Here is a 22,027-nt window from a genome sequence, read left to right as displayed (position 1 = left end):
GCGCACGGGCCGCCGCACCAAAGCTAGCGCGCTCGGCCCCACAAGGACGCCGCTGTACCCCCACAAACGAGTCACCAAAGCCGCCTCTCGCCGCTGCCGCCACCTCTCGTCGCCTCTCGCCGCACCAAAGCCGCCTCTCGCCGCACCAAAGCCGCACCAAAGCCGCCTCTCGCCGCTGCTGCTGCTGCTGCCGCTCTGGCCAGCGCCGGCCGAGCGAGCAGCCTGCGGGGGCAGGACGCTGCGGCGGCGGCGGCGGCGGCGGCTCCAGCGCCGGCAGGCGGCGGCCAACAGCGGCACCCGGAGGCGCCGCCACGCCACTGCAGCCGCCCGATGGCCGCGCTCAACGGGGCCCGCCTTGGGCCGGGCCTCAGCGGCTGCACCGCCTCCGGCCTCGCTCCTCCGCTGCAAACACCGAGCACACAAGCTCCTGCTCCATTCCACTACAACCCCATTCTATCCACGATGTGATCTTAGGCCATTCTTTTCAGTCGCAAAACAATTGTTTTGATTGAACACTCACTACCTAATATTCATTGCATTACAGTAAAGAATGGAATTCAGCGGCTGTTAATAAAATCATAATGCACCTACAGCTGCAATAAACGATATGATAAGGAAGACGACAAGAGCTTTTTTGCAATTTGTCCCATATCTTGAAATGTCCTTCAATGCCTGGGATGAATTAACATGTGATATAAATCAGCCTAAAGCAACGTAAGCAATTTCTTTGCAAAGATAGCAGAAAAATATTTTCTTTTTCTTTCTGACTCATTCAAGTTGTTTCCACTCCAAGCCCGTTCTATCCGAGATGTGATCGTAGGCCATTCTTTTGAGTCGCAAAACATTTGTTTTGATTGAATGCTCACTACCAAATACCCATGGAAGAGCAGTAAAGAATGGAATTCAGCCACTGTTCATAAAATCATAATGCACCTACAACAGCAATAAATTATATTATAGGGAGGACTTCAAGAGATTTTTGCAATTTGTCACATACCCTGGTTTGTCCTTCATTACCTGGGATGAATTAGTCAGAGGTATTGATCAACCTAAAGCACTGAAAGCCATTTCTATGCAAAGATACCAGAATAATATTTTTAGTTCTTTCTGACTCATTAAGATTGTTTCATCTACATCTTCATATCCGAGCACTTGACAATGGAAAGTGCAAAGCAATTCTGAGTCCTTCATAGAGCTAATCATTGTTTTCAGTTTCCTACATAAAACTTCTTTCAAGGTCAATGAACGGACACCTCTGCCATGAGCAGGAACACCTTCTCCTTGTCTTGAAAGTGGGAGACATATCCAAAACTTCTCTGGGTTGTATGTTCCAGTTTCTCACAACCCAAACAGGAAATATTTATCCTATTCAAAACCTCCCTTCTCATACTAAAAAAACACTTCTCTGTTGCCCTATGAACAATGGCCCTGGTAAAAACAACTCTGCCAATATTTCCTATGACCTCATTTATAATTGTAACAGCAATAAACCCCAAAAGAACACTGCCAAAAGTCTACACACAGGGATCTTTTCTCCATGCTACAACACCTAAACTCCTTCAGTCCTTCTGCACAGCTCACATCTTCCAACCCTCAGACCACTTCCATCATTCTTCTGGACACTCCACCATGGCCACTTGGGATATTGGCCAAACATCTCCATGCACTCTTCGGTCTCACAAAAAGATTTGGGAGTGGGCGAAGCACCTGCTCCGACCTGCTGCTGGGCAGAGTACTTCTCATGCAGTTCAGGACACCATTGCAGCAGCAGGTGCCCGCTGGCACCTCATGTCCCATCTTATCACCCACCAAGAACCCAAAGGACTTCTCTGCACACCTCTTCCCTCTCACCTACTCTCTGTGTAAACTGGGGATTGCCCTAATCCACGTGCAGGACCCGCCAATTGGCCCTCTTCAAATTCAGGATGTTTGCATGGCGCCACTTCTCCAGCCTGTCCCTTGCTGGCATCTCTGCCCTCTCGTCAATCAACTCCAGTTGCTGTCAGCTGAAAATTTTCTGAACGTTCACTCAATCCCATTGTCCATGAAGCCACTCAGCAGGACTGGTCCCACTAAGGAAACTTGAGGGACAGCACCACTTACTGCTTTCCACCTGCACATTGAGCCACTGTCTATAACTCTTCAGCCATGACTCTCCAGCCTGTTCCTCAGCCATTTAACAGCCTCCAGATCACTGCCCAGCAAGTTCCTCTGCGTGATGATGTGGGGAACACTGCACACGTTCTCCCACTGGCCCCTGCTCTGTCCCAGAAAATCTTGGCTGGGCTGGGTGGCCGCTCTGCACTTGGATGACTGCAGCAGAGAGGATTCTGCATCATTACACTACAGACAAAGTGTTCCTGGCTGAGCACACATGTGCTTAGGAAACCCTTCCTCTTTACACCTCTAAACATCTCAGGTGTGTGAGGGAACTGCACCTGCACTCGGACAATTGGGACACAGGAGACCTTCCACAGAAGATCAGACACGCTGAGCTTCAGCTCATGACAACAAGCAATGCAAGAGTTACAAACACATAGAAATTAACAGAGGCAAGAACACTTTGTAGGTCTCCCTTGCTCTACACAAACAACTCAAAGCACACCCTACTCCATCAGGCACAGCCTTGGGGGATCCATGACATGGGAAAGCAAGGCAATGACCCACTTCTTCTCTGGCCTCACACTCACAGCTCCCCTCTCTTCTTTTGCTTCTCCACCATGCAACTGGAAGCTTTTGCTTGTGGCCATCTCCTCCCTGGGCACATTTATCAGGAGATGATAATGCACTACAGCCACAGCCAGAAGGGAGGGACATTTCTCTGCTCACCACCGGTATGAGAAGGAACTGAAGGATTCCAAAGCACACAAATGATAAACAACCACACTAAAAGATTAGCGGTCATCCAATGGAGAATGGCTCATCAAACCATTGGCTTCCAGGGAATCTCATCCCTGTCCTTATCCCATGTTCTGTTCCACAGAGATTAAAGGCGTATTAAAACAACTAAAATAATATTTTCATTTATTTCTCCCAACGGTACCAGAACACAAATTCGTTCTCATATCTTTTGCCTTCCACTACCAATGAACAAGAGAAAGGGCTACCAACACGCCAGAGGCTGCTAAAAAGAGATGGGTTGTTGAGAATTTTAAATAGGTCTACATATGGAGAAAATTTAGGTAAAACAAGGCAACACAAAACAAAACAAGCCATAGAGAAAACCCCAAACCATTTTCAGATAAGGCAAGGAAGTATTAGAAGACAAAGAGCTGCCTGAGATGATCACAGTGAAGTCATTAAGGCATTTATTTCAGGCCCAAAAATTGATCCCTGAGAGCACCTGGAATTTCCCAAGGTCTCAAGCTGCGTGGCCCTAAAGAATTTCACTGCACAGAGGATAGGGGGCTTCAGTTGAAGAATTTGTCCTCACATGTGCAACTTTCTTCTAATGCATGGCCTGCTCACCTTGCACAAATACTAAACCAGCATTATAAACTGCTTCTCTTTGGCCTCTTTCTCAAGTAAAATCTTGGGGAAATTAATATTTATGAAGTTGCATTTCTTAACCGAAATGTCCAAGGTCAGGCTGGGTGGGGCTCTGAAGAAGATGCTCTGCTGGAAGATGTCCCTGCCCATGGCAGAGGAGTTGGAAGGAGATGATCTTGATGCTCCTTTTCAACACAAACCATTCTACCACTCTGTATTTCTGTGATTTTATGATTACATTCACAGCTTCAAGGTATGGATGACAGACACTCTCCCTACAGGATAATTTTATGGTCTAGAGCTTGAAGGATTGGGTGGCGCAAGGAGAATAAATTTTACTCCATAACAAAAAAAAAGCAATAACAAGCAAACAACCAAACCAACAAACTCAACCCAAACCAAACCAATCATCCAAAAACGTTAATCAATTAAGCCAAGAATGGAAAAACACCAGCAGAGTAGCCATCAGGGCCTCACATTTCAGATTGTCTCAACTGTAACACATACACAACACAGGAAACTCAATTGTAACTAATGCACACCAGGCCTCACACAGGAGCTCACTACACACACACCAGACACTCATTTCCTTGCATAGGAAGAGAAAGAAAATGTTTGGAACCACAGGTCTCAGCCTCATCTAACTACTAGAACAAACAGACCTTGACACCATCCATTCATTCATTTGCAATGATATCACAGTGAACCCCAGCACCAGCCATGTCTCTGCATAGACAGACTTCTTCTCTCTCTCCAAACATAACATGAAAGCAAAGATTGACTACAGACATCATTCAAAGAAAATTGTGTGCACAGCTTCTCAAATCCCAAGCATCAAAACTAAGGTTATGCTGATCCTTCCAATTACTGGAACAAGAGTAAAATGTTACAGAGGCCATCAATTTTCAGCAGCTCTGGCAAAGACACAGCCATCCAAGCATCACCTCAAAACCAACATCACCATTCTTCAGCATATGCACTCCTCACAACATGGGTGAACACCACTCTTGATGCAACACAATATGGAACACAAACTGTGCCATTTGAGCCAAAACCATACAAGATCAAATCATGAGACTCCGCCTGACTCATTTTCATCAGACCAGCAATAGCCCTGGGCATCAACACAACATGCCATGCCATGTCTCCTCCACTACCTCCTCACACACCACATCCCCAACACTCCCCCCTAACACTTCACAGCTCACATGCTAATCACAGATCTTCAGAATTTACACAGACTCCACCAAAAGGAAACTGGCTCACACAGGATCTCCTTACCATGGATAATATTTGACTTCTCACCCAAGCCATGGGACGAGAAAAAGCATTTCTTACAGAGACATATTCCAGAAACCATCTCAAAACATGAACGAACCATCTTCAGATCATCAGAAGAGTGAGACAGAAAGTTGACACCTGCAGGACTGAAGAGCTCACAACACTCTTCTGGGTTATAGAACTCTCAGGAGATGATCAATAACGTTGTTTACAGGCACTGAAGACATTGCTTGTTCTTCCCATACGGCATCTTCCATAAGCACAAAGTGAATCTTTTCAGTGACACAATTAGGATGGGATGCAAATACTTTGGAAGAACCTCCCAGGGTTCTCCATCCACCTGCTACACAGATCTTCTAGACAATGACATTCACAGGAAAAACCCCATCTTGGTTCGTGCTGGAGACAGGAACTGGACAGGGAATGGAGGAAAACATTCCCTTCAGGCTTGCAGCAGACATTCATGCACAGCTCACACAACTCCAATTTCCAACCCTTCCCATCATCCATGGGCTTCTTCCACCCACACATCTTCAAAACACGTGACACTGGAGGCCCAGTTCCCCACACCATTTCTCTTCACACCACCAATTTCGCACAGCCATCTTTCCACCTCTGCACTATGGAAGCGACATTTGCCTGCTCACTCAAGTGCTGGGAAGAGACTTCATAGCTCTAAAAGGAAAAGCCGAGCAGTCTTCCAAGAGAGACGGACTCAGTGACGATCTGCACAGCGGGAATTATGCCCACCTTCTATCTCCTGCTGTAAATTAAAACTCTCCCTTCCCATCCAGCCAATTCTCTTGCCATGCTAAACATTTTATAGCCAGGGCTCATCCCGATCCATTTGACAGAGCTCGACCTTCAAAATCAAGAAAAAACAAAGCAGTTCTGCCATTTCCACCTGCATTTCCTCCTCCACATACAAACACACCCACAGCCTTTTCAAAGAGGCACAGCTCCTAAAAGGACCCTTCATCTTCATAACAGGCACACAGACATCATCAAGAAACACTTCTTGCCCGGCCAAATGCCCGGATGGGGACAAAGATCAAAGCATGAATGACAAAAAGACTTTTCATGCTGGCCTCCACAATGGATCATGGAAAAAGACAAAAGCTGAGAACCATGTTTAGAGAAGTCACACCCAAAGCCATCAGCATTTTGATCAGGACACATTCAGCATATTGAAGCACCGGTGCTGTTGGGAAGACACATGAGGCTCAGAAAAAGTTGTATTTCCGCATAACGCCATACATCCCTTCAGAAGATCTAACACTAACAGCAACACTCATTCTTCACAGCACAGGCAACATGGGGGGAAAACACCTCCAACCTGAAAAATACCCAAACTCACGACCTAACGAACAGCCTGCCAGCAGCAGCCTTCTCCCTCCTTCCTTCTCCACTAACTGCAAGGCTGACGACAGACCCCACGTCCAAAGAACGACACCAAAGGGCACCAGCCATAAGAACGTCACCGAGGGAAACTCGACCTCGCTTGGAAGGCAAAATCTCCTACGCAAGGCAGAGAACAGGGCGGGGAAAAGGACACGGGAGCATCAGGAGGAAGCACGACTGTCGGAGAAAACGTGCCCAGAGCAACTCACCGAGGGAGCGGCGGGATCCGCGGGCAGGGCGGTGGCAGGGTCCTCGTCCCCGAGCAGCGGCGCGGGCTCGTCGGGCAGAGGCCGCGCCGGGAGGGTGTCGCAGCAGCTGGCGGCCGAGAAGCGCAGCTGGCTCTTGCGCGAGTCGGCCGTGAGCGACACCTCGTGCGAGTAGGACTGCAGGAAGGCGCGCACGCCGTCGGTGCCCACGAAGTGCGACACGGGCACGCCGCGCAAGGCGCCGCTCTGGGCCGGCAGCAGGTGCTGGCGGCGCCAGCGGCGCAGGCGCAGCGCCAGCAGCAGCAGCAGGGAGGCGAGGAAAGGGCACGGCACGGCGGCCACCGCCAGCACGAGCCAGCGCGCGGGGCTGCCGGCCGGCCCGCCCGGCGCCGCCGCCTCGGCCGCGCTGCCCAGCTCGGCCAGCAGCTCGGCCACGCTCTCGGCCAGCAGCACGCTCAGCGTGGCCGTGGCCGACAGCGCCGGCTCCCCGTGGTCCTTCACCAGCACCACCAGGCTCTGGCGCGCCGCGTCGCGGGCCAGCGGCGAGCGCGCCGTGCGCACCTCGCCGCTGTGCAGCCCCACGCGGAACAGCCCCGGCTCCGTCGCCTTGGCCAGCTCGTACGACAGCCACGCGTTCTGCCCCGCGTCCGCGTCCACCGCCACCACCTTGGCCACCAGCGCGCCGGGCTCCGACCAGCGCGGCGCCAGCTCCACGCCCAACCACGCGCCGCCCGAGCCCGCCGCCCGAGACAGCGGCGGGGGGGACAGCACCTGCGGCGCGGTGTCGTTCTCGTCCACGATCACCAGCACCACCGACACGTTGCTGCTCAGCGCCGGCGCGCCGCCGTCCTCCGCACGCACCCACAGCCGCAGCTCGCGCACCTCCTCGTAGTCCAAGGAGCGCAGCGCGTACAGCGCGCCCGTCTCCGCCTGCACCGACACGTACGACGACAGCGCCGCGCCCCGCACCCGCCCCTCCGCCAGCCGGTACCGCACGCGCGCGTTCTGCCCCCAGTCCGCGTCCGTGGCGCGCACCGTCAGCACCAGCGCGCCCGCCGCGTTGTTCTCCCACACGCGCGCGCTGTAGCGCTCCTCCGCGAACACCGGCGCGTTGTCGTTCACGTCCAGCACCCGCAGCGCCAGCACCGCGCTGCTCCACAGCGCCGGCGACCCGCCGTCGGCCGCCCGCACCGTCACGTTGTACTCCGACACCTGCTCCCGGTCCAGCTCTCTCGCTGTCACCACACGGTAGTAATCGTCAAAAGACTTCTCCAGTCGGAATGGGACAACCTCGTCGAGCGAGAACCGCACTTTTCCATTTGCCCCCGTGTCTCGGTCCTGCACGTGCAGCAGGGCCACCACCGTCCCCGATGGCGCATCCTCAGCGATCTCGCTCACCGCCGACGACACTGTGATTTCGGGGGCATTGTCGTTCACATCTGTCACGGTAACCACAACTTTGGCCGTGTCGAAAAAGCCTCCGTCATGTGCCTGCACCTCCAGATCGTAAGAGTTGTCTTCCTCGAAGTCCAGATTCCCTATCAAGGTGATTGCTCCCCTGTCGCTGTCCACTTGGAAAATCTGTGAGGCTTTCTCTGAAATTTTCTGAATCGAGTATTTCACGTGTCCATTCGGCCCCTCGTCGGCGTCCGTGGCCGTGACAGTGACGAGGACAGAGCCCACGGGCACGTCCTCGGGCACACGCACCGTGTACTCCGCCTGGCTGAACACGGGCGCGTTGTCGTTCGCGTCCACCACAGTCACACGGATCCGAGCCGTGCCCGTCCGTGCCGGATCGCCGCCGTCCATCGCCCTCAGCACCAGCTCGTGAAACGCCGCCTCCTCCCGGTCCAGCGCCTTGGCCAGCACCAGCTCGGGACGCTGATCGCCGCCGGGGCCCGCCTGCACGGCCAGCGAGAAGTGCTCGTCACCGCTCAGCTCGTAGCTCTGCAGGGAATTCAGACCCGAGTCAGGGTCATGAGCATCCGGAAAGAGAAACCGCGACCCTGTTGCTGTCGTTTCGGTCATTTTAAGCTCTATTTCTGCCTCTCGGAAGCTTGGAGCGTTGTCATTAATGTCCTTGATTTCCACCTGGATTCGGTAAACCTGCATCTGTCCCTCCACGATCAGTTCACAGCGCAGCACGCATTGCTGCACACGCTCGCACAGCTGCTCTCTGTCGATCCTCTCCGCCGTCACTAAATGTCCCGTCTTCCCGTGCAAAGCGAAATACTGCGTCCGACCTCTGTCTATGATATGGACGCCTCGGTCTCTGAGCTCGGGCAGCTGCAGCCCCAGGTCCTTGGCCACGTCGCCCACGAACGAGCCCTTGGGCAGCTCCTCGGGCACCGAGTAGCGCAGCTGCCCCCACGCCGCCTCCCACGCCGCCAGCAGGACGGCCCAGAGCACAGCTCGCTGCCGCCGGCCCCAGCGCCTCCCCGTCCAGCTCATCTCCGCCAACTTAGCTCCCCGCTGCCGCTGCTGCTCAGCTCCCAGCGCTTGCTGACCTTTCCCACCGGCCTCTCCGCTCCCGGGCCCTGCCCCAGCCTCCGCCGCCTCTCCGCCGCACGGATCCGCACCGGCAGGACGATCGCACACCGCCGCCCGGGCTGCCCACCCACCAATCCAGCGATCGAGCTGCGATCCAGCCTGGCCGCAGCGGGCGGGGCTGGCGGCAGCGCTCCGATCCTCCTCTCGCTCCTCTCGGTCAACAGCGGCGCCCGCAGCCTCCTCCCGGCACTGCAGCCACCGAGCGCTGCCCGCCCTGCCTGCCTACAAACAGGGACCACTCGCCACCCACACGCCGATTTTCGTCCCGCGCCCATCTCCTGCCTCCGCTTTTCTCCAGCCCATCTTGCCTTTGACCCTCCAGGGCATCACTATCGGGAGGAAGGCAGAGATATTCCGTGAGCGCGGTTCTTGAACCGCACGGGACACTAATCACTTACTAATGTTATTTTATGTAAATTCAAACACATTTTCCGTATTTTTCTTTGTAGCCTACTGTTAGTATTATACTTTTTGTTCATAAGCATCTTCAGCAACAGGCTCTCAGAGACAAACCGAGAGGATTCCATATCCCTTTAAAACAGAGCTATCAGGTTCATTAACTCAAGCCAGACGAGAGCAATTGCATGCTTCTTTAAGCCAGGGACCTAATTGTTACAGCATTATATTACATGGACAAGACGTGGTTACAACAGTGAAAGAAAAGTTTGAGGACTTCAAATACACGGTATCCCTTTCTAAGATAAAACTACTGTTTCCTCAGCTTATACAGATTTGCATATAATAAAGTCATTATAGCTTTCCATTTATTCTGAAATCAATGTGTTAACATTGTATATCGTTAGCAAATTATTCATCTAAGTATTTCTTAATGACCTTGGTATGATATGTTTTGACGAAAATAATTATAGAATCGTAGAACAAAAGTACAATTGTGATCTTGAAACTGTGCTGACCACTAATCAATATGCAAATGGCACTCATTCAAGTACCTAAATAGCCGTCTGGACAATCTCCCTCATATGTGATCCCTCCGTATTTCAGATGTCCAGCCCAGCCAACAGAATTTCAGACATTTCCTGCTCTCGATACACCCGACCTCTCCTGAAACCCCCAACATTTTTGTGAAAATCAAATTCTCTGAAACAGAAATTCAAAACTCACGCAAGTGTACGAAATAAAGTTCATGAAGAGGTAGAGAAAACTGTCAGTCAGGACGAATAAAGAGAAGCCATCTAATCCCACTACTGCAATCCCCACAGAAATGGGAAACAATCTCGATTTTAACCTAGCATGGAAGACGGAACTTCTCCCATTCGTTTCCCTCCGAAATCAAATAGGGAGAAAACAAAGTTTAACGAACGACTTTGTGTAAATCTCTACACCAGTTCCAGGTACACCTTTTGTCACCAAAGAAGCGAAGAAGGATGAAAGCTCCAACACCCGCTGTCAGAGCTTTTCTTTTCTCCTGGACTCCATCATGCAGAATCAGCCGTTCTCCTTCCACAGAACACCGATCTGCTTTCAATACTAAGATCACATTCTAAATGATAGAGCTCAAGTACTAAACACAAAACCTCGCGACTGAAGCTGAACCTGTGACCAAGGAAGAACCAAGTGCTTCCTGCTCTCCATGACCGGGGCATTGCCCGTTCCTTCATTCACGCCATCACGGACACAGGACTGTGCAACTCACAAAAACACGACTCATGGGGACACATGGAAAAACACTGAGAAACGCTGCCACCAGACGAAAGGAGAGCTACAATCAAAGCCTGCCAGTTGAATCTGTTACGCGGAAACAATGAAAAACTTCCGCCGTTATGTGGAGACACAAACGACGAGTCCCCACTGATGCCACGCAGAGAATACCCGGGGAACAAGGACGACGTTTCAGAAAGTCTTAAAAGCAGAAAAAGCTGACGTTTTACAGACCTGCAGTGCACCAGCATCGGCGGGCGGCTCTCCCACCACGACGTTACTGCTCGGGCTCGGCTTCTCGCAGGAATCGCCTCCCAGAAGCTCCTCCGCCGACAGGACGGGCACCGGCGGCACCGGCGGCGGCCAAGCGGCCTCGGGTACGGTGCGGGCCGGCGGCGGCACGCACAGGTTGTAGGAGTAGGGCAAGGTGCCCTCGCAGAAGTCGGCCGGGAAGGCGGCGCCGGCCAGCGAGAAGCACTGCGCGCCCAGGCAGCGCAGAACGGCGGGCGGCCCGGCCCGGCGCAGCCGCGCCACCACGGCCAGCGCCACGCTCAGCACCAAGAGCGCCGACAGCAGCGCCGGCCCCACCACCAGGTAGACCGGCACCTCGCCCGCCGCCGCCGTCGCCTCCGCCTCGGCGCCCGCCGGCCGCTCGCTCAGCTCCGGCAGCGCCTCCTGCAAGCTCTCGGCCAGCACCACGTGCAGCGTGGCCGTGGCCGACAGCGCCGGCTGCCCGTGATCCTTCACCACGGCCACTACACGCTGCTTGGCCGCGTCCCGCTCGGACACGGCGCGCGCCGTGCGCACCTCGCCGCTGTGCAGCCCCACGCGGAACAGCGCCGGCTCCGACGCCTGCACCAGCTCGTACGACAGCCACGCGTTGCGCCCCGCGTCCGCGTCCACCGCCACCACCTTGGCCACCAGGGAGCCGGCCTCGGCCCAGCGCGGAACCCCCTCGAACGGAGGCGCCGCCCCTCCCGCCGCCGCCTCTCCCGCTGCCGCCCCTGCCGCCCCTGCCGCCGCCGCCGGCCAGCCCACCCGCGGCGCGTTGGCCTTGCGGCCCAGCACGAAGACGCGCCCCGCGGGCGTGGAGCGGCGCGCCGCCGCGCCGCCGTCCTGCGCCCGCACGGCCACCGCGAACTCGCGGCACTGCTCGTAGTCGAAGGAGCGCTGCGCGTACAGCGCGCCGCTCCGCGCCTCCACCGACACCAGCGGCGCCGCGCCCGCGGCGCCCGCGCTGCCGCCCGCCAGCCAGTAGCTCACGCGCCCGTTGGCGCCCGCGTCCGCGTCCCGCGCCTGCACGCGCAGCACCAGCGCGCCCGCCGCGTTGTTCTCCGCCACGTACGCGCTGTACGCCGCCTCCTCGAACACCGGCGCGTTGTCGTTCACGTCCGACACCTCCAGCACCAGCTCCCTGCTGCTCCACAGCGACGGCCTGCCCCGGTCCCGGGCCACCACCGTCACGCGCTGCTCCGACGCCTGCTCGCGGTCCAGCGCGCTCGCCGTCACCACCTTGTACGAGCCGCCCGACGACGCCACCAGCGACAGCGCCGCCTCCCCCGACAGCTCGCACGACACCTGACCGTTCTCCCCGGAGTCTCTGTCCCGCACTTTCAGCAAAGCCACCACGGTTCCGACCGGTGCGTCCTCGGGCACGGGACTGGACAGGGATAGAATGGTGATCTCGGGCGCGTTGTCATTCTCGTCTGTGATGTCGATCTGCACTTCGCAATGATCTGTGAGACCACCACCGTCTGTCGCCTCCAGGCTGAAAACGTATTTGTTGCTCTCCTCGAAATCGAGGGGCCCCACTGTTCTAATTTCCCCACTCTCTCTGTCGATAGTGAACAATACCCTGGCAGCATCCGCGATGCTTCCAAAAGAATAGGACACTTGCCCGTTTGAACCTGTGTCTGCATCTGTTGCCCTTACCTGCAGTACTACGGAATTCACTGGAAGATTCTCTGCCACTCGCACCTCGTAGAGGCTCTTGCTAAATTCGGGTGGGTTATCATTGGCATCTGTAACATTGATTCGAACCTGGACAGTTCCAGACCTTGCTGGGTCCCCACCATCCACCGCCATCAGCACCAACTCGAAGGAACTCTGTTTCTCTCGGTCCAACACTCTATCCAGTACCAATTCTGGCTGCTTCTTGCCACCCGGCTTTTCCTTCATGTCCAGGGAGAAGGACGGGTTGCTGGATAGTTGGTAAGTCAGCAGAGAATTGCTTCCTGCATCTGCATCTCGCGCCATCTCTAAAGGAAAACGAGCACCGGGAGGAATTAATTCACTGATCTCCAGGTCCAGAAGAGCCTTGGTGAATACCGGGGAGTTGTCATTCACGTCCTCGATGAACACCTCCACATGGAAAAAGTTCAGAGGGTTGTGCACCAGCGCCTCGAAGCTGACAGAACAGGACGCCGACTCGCCGCACATCTCCTCCCGGTCCAGCCTCTCGTTCACATAAATGTTGCCGTTCTCCTCATTCACCGTGAAGTATTGCTTCTCCTCGCTCAGCCGCAGCTTGCGCGCCGGCAGCTCGTCCGCGCTGAGCCCCAGGTCCCGCGCCAGCGGCCCCACGAGCGAGCCTCTGCCCAGCTCCTCGGGGATGGCGTAGCGGAGCCGCTCGGCCGCCGCCCGCCACCACACGCACAGCAGCACCGCGGCCAGCAGCGCTCGCCCGCCGCCCGGCCCGCGCCTCTGCCGCCGCCTCACCGCCATTCTCGCCCGCCGCCGCCGCCGCTCGCCAAGCTCCTGCCTCCTGCCTCCTGCCCTGCCTCCCTTCCAGCCGCTCTCGCCACACAGCGCACGGGCCGCCGCACCGAAGCCAGCGCGCTCGGCCCCACAACCACGCCGCTGCTCCCCGACAAGCGACGCACCAAAGCCGCACCAAAGCCGCACCAAAACCGCACCAAAGCCGCACCAAAGCCGTCTCTCGCCGCTGCTGCTGCCGCTGCCGCTGCCGCTCTGGCCGGCGCCGGCCGCGCGAGCAGCCTGCGGGGGCGGGGCGCTGCGGCGGCGGCGGCGGCGGGTCCAGCGCCGGCAGGCGGCGGCCAACAGCGGCACCCGGAGGCGCCGCCACGCCACTGCAGCCGCCCGATGGCCGCGCTCAACGGGGCCCGCCTTGGGCCGGGCCTCAGCGGCTGCACCGCCTCCGGCCTCGCTCCTCCGCTGCAAACACCGAGCACACAAGCTCCGGCTCCATTCCACTACAACCCTATTCTATCCATGATGTGCTGCCGGCTTCTGTTAAGGCTTTCTTTTGCGTCGCAAAACAATTGTTTTTATTGAACACTCAAAAGCAAATATTCATGGCTCAGCAGTAAAGAATCGCATTCAGCTGCTCTCAATAAAATCGTAGCGCACCTACAGCAGAAATAAATGATAATACAGGGAATACTTGAAGAGTTTTTCTGCACTGTTGTCCCATATCTTGAATTTTCCCTTCATGACCTGAGATCAATTAATCTGAGGTATAGATAAACCCAAAGCACTATAAGTATCACCAATGCCAAGATAATAAAATAACAATAATTCTTTTATTTCTGGCTCAATCAAGTTGTTTCATCTACATCTCCATATCCGAGCACTTGACAATAGAAAGTGCAAAGCAAGACGGAGTCCGTCATAGATACTAAATATGTTTGCAGTTTCCAACTTAAACTTAAGTTCAAAGTCATTTAATCCACACTTCTGCCATGACCAGGAATATTTTCTGCTACACATGAACGTTGGAGGCATATCCAAAACTTTTTGGACCAATATATTCCATTTTCTGTCAAGCCTGACTGTGAAGCATTTACCTAATAAAACCTTCCCTTCTCTTAGTCAAAACCACTGGCCCATGTAAAAAGAGTGCTTAGGAAACCCTTCCTCTTTACACCTCTAAACATCTCAGGTGTGTGAGGGAACTGCACCTGCACTCGGAAAATTGGGACACAGGAGACCTTCCACAGAAGATCAGACACGCAGAGCTTCAACTCATGACAACAAGAAATGCAAGAGTTACAAACACATAGAAATTAAAAGAGGCAAGAACACTTTGTAGGTCTCCCTTGCTCTACACAAACAACTCAAAGCACACCCTACTCCATCAGGCACAGCCTTGGGGGATCCATGACATGGGACAAGCAAGGCAATGACCCACTTCTTCTCTGGCCTCACACTCACAGCTCCCCTCTCTTCTTTTGCTTCTCCACCATGCAACTGGAAGCTTTTGCTTGTGGCCATCTCCTCCCTGGGCACATTTATCAGGAGATGATAATGCACTACAGCCACAGCCAGAAGGGAGGGACATTTCTCTGCTCACCACCGGTATGAGAAGGAACTGAAGGATTCCAAAGCACACAAATGATAAACAACCACACTAAAAGATTAGCGGTCATCCAATGGAGAATGGCTCATCAAACCATTGGCTTCCAGGGAATCTCCTCCCTGTCCTTATCACATGTTCTGATCCACACAGATGAAAGGTGTATTAAAATGACTAAAGCCATATTTTCATTTATTACTCCCAACAGTACCAGAACACAAAGTCACTCTCATATCTCCTGCCTTCCACACCCAATGAAGAAGAGAAGGAGATGGTTACACACCAGAGGTCAGTACAAAGAGAGGGCTTGTTGATAATTTTTAGTAGGCCCACCAACAAGATAAATCAAGGAAAAACAACTCAGAAGAAAACAACACATACAGAAAAACACAAAACGTTAATTCTTTAAGCCTAGGGAGTATTAGAAGACAACAAGTTGTCAGAGATGACCACAGTGAAGTCTGTTAGGCTATTATTTCAGGCCCTAAAATTCACACCTGTGAGCACCTGAAATTCACTGAGGTTTCAAGCTGCAAGTGTGGCCCTAAAGAATTTCACTGGACAGAGGATAGGGGGCTTCATTTGAGGAATTAATCATCACTTCAGCGAACTTCTACTACTGCATGGCCTGCTCACCTTGCACAAATATGAAACCAGCAATTTAAACAATTTTTCTTTGGCCTCTCTCTCAAGTTAAATCTTTTGACAAATTACAACAGATTCTCTAATTGCTCCTGCTTCCCATTTCTCCTATTCCCCACACGCAGTTCTTTCCTGGGTCGCTCAATTAGAGATTTGCAGATAAAGGACTGTTTTATATTTCAAAGTAATGAACAGAATTGTGAAAATCAGCTGCAACCTTTCTGCAAAGGAGGGCCCAAATGAAAGTGCAATTACAACTCTGAAGAAACTATAATCACAGTGTTGCAAAGAGAAACAGATGGATAATGAACATCTCACACACAATTAATTATTGTTCCAGACAGGAATTGTGGCTCGATATGTACAGTTCCGTACAGAAAAAACACCACCTTGCAGAAATGAGTATTTATGAAGTTGTATTTCTTAAATGTAATATTCAGTGTCAAGCTGGGTGGGGCTTTGAAGAAGCTGCTCTGCTGGAAGATGTCCCTGCCCATGGCAGAGGAGTTGGAAGGAGATGACCTTGATGGTCCTTTTCAACACAAACCATTCTCTGAATCAGTGTTTCTGTGATTCTATGATTTCATTCACAACTTCAAGGTATGGATGACAGACACTCTCCCTACAGGATAATTTTATGGTCTGGAGCTTGAAGGATTGCCAGGTGCAATGAGGATCAACTCTACTCCTTGACAAAAATAAAACAATAACAGGCAAACAACCAACTCAACCAAAGCCAACCCAACCCACCCAAACCCAAATCAAACAAAGCTTCCAAAAATAGTTAATCAATTAAGCCAAGAATGGAAAAACACCAGCAGAGTATCCATCATGGCCTCACATTTCAGATTGTCTCAACTGTACCACATACACAACACAGGAAACTCAATTGTAACTAATGCACACGAGGCCTCACACAGGAGCTCAATACACACACACCAGACACTCATTTCCTTGCATAGGAAGAGAAAGAAAAAGCTTGGAACCACAGCTCTGGCCTCGTCTAGCTACTAGGACAAACAGACTTTGACACCATTCATTCATTCATTTGGGACTATATCACACTGAACTCCAGCACCGGCCCTGTCTCTGTGCAGACAGACTTCTTCTCTCTCCCCAAACAGAACATGAAAGCAAAGATTGAATAAAGACATCATTAGAAGAAAATTTGTGTGCATAGCTTCTCATACCCCATGAATCACAACTAATATCATTCTGACCTTCCCAAATATTTAAACAATTGTAAAATGTTACATAGGCCATCAATTTTCAGCAGCTCTGGCAAAGACCCAGCCATCCAAGGATCACCTCAAAACCAACATCACCATTCTTCAGCATATGCACTCCTCACAAGATGCGTGACCACCACTCTTGATGCAACAGAATATGGAACACAAACTGCGCCATTTGAGTCCAAACCACACAAGATCAAATAATGAGATTCCTCCTGACTCATTTCCATCAGGCCAGCAATAGCCCTGGGCATCAACACAACACATGCCATGTCTCCTCCACTACCTCCTCACACACCACATCCCTAACACTCCCCCCTAACCCATCACAGCTCACATGGTTATCACAGATCTTCAGAATTTACACAGACTCCACCAAAAGGGAAGTTGCTCACACAGGAACTCCTGACCATGGATAATATTTGACTTCTCAACCAAGCCGTGGGACAAGAAAAACCATTTCCAACAGAGACATTTTCCAGAAAACTGTCTATGAAAGTCTCTCTCTGTTTTCACCTCTAAACATGAAAGATCCATCTTCAGATCATCAGAAGAGAGAGACAGAAAATTAACAGCTGCAGGATTGAAGAGCTCACAGCACTGTTCTGGGTTATAGAATTCACAGGACATGATCAATAACGTTGGTTACAGGCACTGAAGACATTGCTTGCTCTTCCCATACGGCATCTTCCATAAGCACAAAGTGAAGCTTTTCAGTGACACAATTATGATAGGATGCAAATACTTTGGAAGAACCTCCCAGGGTTCTCCAGCCACCTGCTACACAGATCTTCTGGACTATTACATTCACAGGAAAAACCCCATCTTGGTTCATGCTGGAGAAAGGAACAGGACAGGGAATGGAGGAAAACATTCCCTTCAGACTTGCAGCAGACATTCATGCACAGCTCACACAACTCCAATTTCCAACCCTTCCCATCATCCATGGGCTTCTTCCACCCACACATCTTCAAAACACGTGACACTGGAGGCCCAGTTCCCCACACCATTTCTCTTCACACCACCAATTTCACACAGCCATCTTTCCACCTCTGCACTATGGAAGTGACATTTGCCTGCTCACTCAAGTTCTGGGAAGAGACTTCATAGCTCTAAAAGGAAAAGCCAAGCAGTCTTCCAAGAGAGACTGACTCAGTGAATATCCGCACAGGGGCAATTATGCCCACCTTCTATCTCCTGCTGCAAATTAAATCTCTCCCTTCCCATCCAGCCAATTCTCCTGCCATGCTAAATATTTTATAGCCAGGGCTCATCCAGCTAAATCTGACCCTTCAAAATCAAGAAACAAACAAAGCAGTTCTGACATTTCCACCTGCATTTCCTCCTCCAGATACATACACACCCACAGCCTTTTCAACGAGCCACAACTTCTAATAGGACCCTTCATCTTCATAACAGGCACACAGACGTCATCAAGGAACACTTCTTGCCCGACCAAATCCCCTGCTGGGGACAAAGATCAAAACATGGGTGACGCAAAGATTTTTCCCACAAACATGCACTATATACCATACAGAATACTAAAGTCTGAGAACAAAGTGCAGAGAAGTTCCACGCAAAGCCATCAGCATTTTGATCTAGACATGTTCAACCTATTCAAGCAGAAGGTGCTCTTCGAAAGACACATGAGACTCATAAAAAACTGGATTACCTCATAACGCCATACATCACTTCAGAAGATCTAATACTAACACATTCTACACAGCACAGGCGACATGGGGCGAAAATACGTGGTACCTGAGAAATACCCAAACTCACGATCTAACGAACAGCCTGCCAGCAGCAGCCTTCTCCCTCCTTCCTTCTCCACTAACTGCAAGGCTGACGACAGAGCCCATGTCCAAAGAACGACACCAACGGGCACCAGCCAAAAGAACGTCACCGAGGGAAACTCGTCCTCGCTTGGAAGCAGAATCTCCTACGCAAGGCAGAGAACAGGGCGGGGAAAGGACACGGGAGCATCAGCAGAAAGCAAGAGTGTCAGAGAAAACGTGCCCAGAGCAACTCACCGAGGGAGCGGCGGGATCCGCGGGCAGGGCGGCGGCAGGGTCCTCGTCCCCGAGCAGCGGCGCGGGCTCGTCGGGCAGAGGCCGCGCCGGGAGGGTGTCGCAGCAGCTGGCGGCCGAGAAGCGCAGCTGGCTCTTGCGCGAGTCGGCCGTGAGCGACACGTCGTGCGAGTAGGACTGCAGGAAGGCGCGCACGCCGTCGATGCCCACGAAGTGCGACACGGGCACGCCGCGCAAGGCGCCGCTCTGGGCCGGCAGCAGGTGCTGGCGGCGCCAGCGGCGCAGGCGCAGCGCCAGCAGCAGCAGCAGGGAGGCGAGGAAGAGGCGCGGCACGGCGGCCCCGGCCAGCACGAGCCAGCGCGCCGGGCCGCCGGCCGGCTCGCCCGGCGCCGCCGCCTCGGCCGCGCTGCCCAGCTCGGCCAGCAGCTCGGCCACGCTCTCGGCCAGCAGCACGCTCAGCGTGGCCGTGGCCGACAGCGCCGGCCGCCCGTGGTCCTTCACCAGCACCACCAGGCTCTGGCGCGCCGCGTCGCGGGCCAGCGGCGAGCGCGCCGTGCGCACCTCGCCGCTGTGCAGCCCCACGCGGAACAGCCCCGGCTCCGTCGCCTTGGCCCGCGCGTACGACTGCCCCGCGTCCTCCCCCGCGCCCGCGCCGCCCCCCACCACCTTGGCCCCCAGCGCGCCGGGCTCCGACCAGCGCGGCGCCAGCTCCACGCCCGACCACGCGCCGCCCGAGCCCGCCGCCCGAGACAGCGGCGGCGGGTACAGCACCTGCGGCGCGTTGTCGTTCTCGTCCACGATCACCAGCACCACCCACACGTTGCTGCGCAGCGCCGGCGCGCCGCCGTCCTCCGCACGCACCCACAGCCGCAGCTCGCGCACCTCCTCGTAGTCCAAGGAGCGCAGCGCGTACAGCGCGCCCGTCTCCGCCTGCACCGACACGTACGACGACAGCGCCGCGCCCCGCACCCGCCCCTCCGCCAGCCGGTACCGCACGCGCGCGTTCTGCCCCCAGTCCGCGTCCGTGGCGCGCACCGTCAGCACCAGCGCGCCCGCCGCGTTGTTCTCCCACACGCGCGCGCTGTAGCGCTCCTCCGCGAACACCGGCGCGTTGTCGTTCACGTCCAGCACCCGCAGCGCCAGCACCGCGCTGCTCTGCAGCGCCGGCGACCCGCCGTCGGCCGCCCGCACCGTCACGTTGTACTCCGACACCTGCTCTCGGTCCAGCTCTCTCGCTGTCACCACACGATAGTAGCTGCCGTGGGAGCTCTGCAGTCGGAATGGGACGTCCCCATCGAGGGAGCAGCGCACCGCGCCGTTCGCCCCCGGGTCTCGGTCCTCCACATGCAGTAGGGCAACCACGGTCCCCGATGGCGCATCTTCAGAGATTTCACTCACCGCCGACGACACTGTGATTTCGGGGGCGTTGTCGTTCACATCTGTCACGGTAACCACGACTTTTGCCGTGTCAAAAAGCCCTCCCTCATCATGTGCCTCCACGTCGAGCTCATAGAAATCTCCTTCTTCGAAGTCCAGGCTCTGTAACAGGGTGATTGCTCCCGTGTCGCTGTCCAGTTGGAAAATATGTGAGGCTTTCTCTGAAATTTTCTGAATCGAGTACTTCACGTGTCCGTTCGGCCCCTCGTCGGCGTCCGTGGCCGTGACGGTGACGAGGACAGAGCCCACGGGAACGTCCTCGGGCACACGCGCCGTGTATTCCGCCTGGCTGAACACGGGCGCGTTGTCGTTCGCATCCAGCACGGTCACACGGATCTGAGCCGTGCCCGTCCGTGCCGGATCGCCGCCGTCCATCGCCCTCAGCACCAGCTCGTGAAACGCCGCCTCCTCCCGGTCCAGCGCCTTGGCCAGCACCAGCTCGGGACGCTGATCGCCGCCGGGACCCGCCTGCACGGCCAGCGAGAAATGCTCGTCACCGCTCAGCTCGTAGCTCTGCAGGGAATTGAGGCCCGAGTCCGGGTCATGTGCATCTGGCAGGGGAAACCGCGACCCCGGGGCTGTCGTCTCGATCATTCTGAACTCTATTTCTGCCTTTCTGAAGCTGGGCGCATTATCATTTATGTCCTTGATTTCCACTTCTATTTCATAAACCTTCATTTCCCCCTCCACGATCAGCTCACAGCGCAGCACGCATTGCTGCACACGCTCGCACAGCTGCTCTCTGTCGATCCTCTCCGCCGTCACTAAATGTCCCGTCTTCCCGTGCAGAACGAAATACTGCATGCGACCCCTTTCTATAATGCGAACGCCGCCGTCTCTGAGCTGCTGCAGCCCCAGGTCCTTGGCCACGTCGCCCACGAACGAGCCCTTGGGCAGCTCCTCGGGCACCGAGTAGCGCAGCTGCCCCCACGCCGCCTCCCACGCCGCCAGCAGGACGGCCCAGAGCACAGCTCGCTGCCGCCGGCCCCAGCGCCTCCCCGTCCAGCTCATCTCCGCCAACTTAGCTCCCCGCTGCCGCTGCTGCTCAGCTCCCAGCGCTTGCTGACCTTTCCCACCGGCCTCTCCGCTCCCGGGCCCTGCCCCAGCCTCCGCCGCCTCTCCGCCGCACGGATCCGCACCGGCAGGACGATCGCACATCGCCGCCCGGGCTGCCCACCCACCAATCCAGCGATCGAGCTGCGATCCAGCCCGGCCGCAGCGGGCGGGGCTGCCGGCAGCGCTCCGATCCTCCTCTCGCTCCTCTCGGTCAACAGCGGCGCCCGCAGCCTCCTCCCGGCACTGCAGCCACCGAGCGCTGCCCGCCCTGCCTGCCTACAAACAGGGACCACTCGCCACCCACACGCCGGTTTTTGTCCCGCGCCCATCTCCTGCCTCCGCTTTTCTGCAGCCCATCTCGCCTTTGATCCGCCAGGGCATCACGATCGGGAGGAAGGCAGAGATATTCCGTGAGCGCGGTTCTTGAACCGCACGGGAAACGAAACACTTACTATTGTCATTATATGTAAATTAAAAAATATTTTTCTTATTTCATCCTGTAGTTTAATGTTAGCCTTATGCTTTTTGTACAAAACGGGAGGTTTCCATTTCCCGATTAAGCAGAGCTATCAGGTTCATTAACACAAGCGGGACGAGAGCAATTGCATGCTTCTTCAAGTCAGGGAGATAATCGTTACAGCACTGAATAACCGGGACAAATAAACATGCAGGTAAAACACTCAAGGGAAAGTTTCAGGACTTCAAATTATTAGCATCCCTTCCTATGATAAT

General features: G+C 54.5%; 1 protein-coding gene and 1 pseudogene across 1 annotated transcript; both read right to left on the bottom strand.

Moving 5' to 3' along the window:
* Positions 1 to 23: 23 nt before the first annotated feature.
* Positions 24 to 9,029, bottom strand: LOC148182982 (protocadherin gamma-A12 pseudogene; annotated as a pseudogene).
* Positions 9,030 to 10,778: 1,749 nt separating this feature from the next.
* On the bottom strand, positions 10,779 to 21,347 carry LOC102106408 (uncharacterized). The gene is made up of 3 exons (XM_088063770.1): positions 19,466 to 21,347; positions 18,806 to 19,048; positions 10,779 to 13,760 (listed from the first exon to the last, which is right to left on the bottom strand). Exons 1-3 carry the CDS (start codon positions 21,248 to 21,250, stop codon positions 10,779 to 10,781), a joined length of 5,010 nt encoding a protein of 1,669 aa, XP_087919896.1. The 5' UTR covers positions 21,251 to 21,347.
* Between the last annotated feature and the right edge of the window lie 680 nt (positions 21,348 to 22,027).

This window comes from Pseudopodoces humilis, chromosome 17, assembly GCF_049639895.1.
Source record: "Pseudopodoces humilis isolate 2021_Gansu_Grassland_sample_001 chromosome 17, ASM4963989v1, whole genome shotgun sequence".
NCBI lineage: Eukaryota > Metazoa > Chordata > Aves > Passeriformes > Paridae > Pseudopodoces > Pseudopodoces humilis.
The sequence above is the reverse complement of the archived record's forward strand: the minus strand, read 5'-3'. Positions and strand labels throughout refer to the sequence as shown.

Bases quoted from the DNA above. Each gene is read 5' to 3' on its own strand.
- LOC102106408 (XM_088063770.1), bottom strand. From the start codon at position 21,250: ATGAGCTGGACGGGGAGGCGCTGGGGCCGGCGGCAGCGAGCTGTGCTC. The intron at 19,049-19,465 runs GTGGGGGGCGGC...CTGCCGGCCCAG, and splicing joins GCGCGCTGGGGGCCAAGGTG to AGCGGCGCCTTGCGCGGCGT. The intron at 13,761-18,805 runs GTGAGTTGCTCT...CGGTGTTTGCAG, and splicing joins CGGATCCCGCCGCTCCCTCG to CGGAGGAGCGAGGCCGGAGG.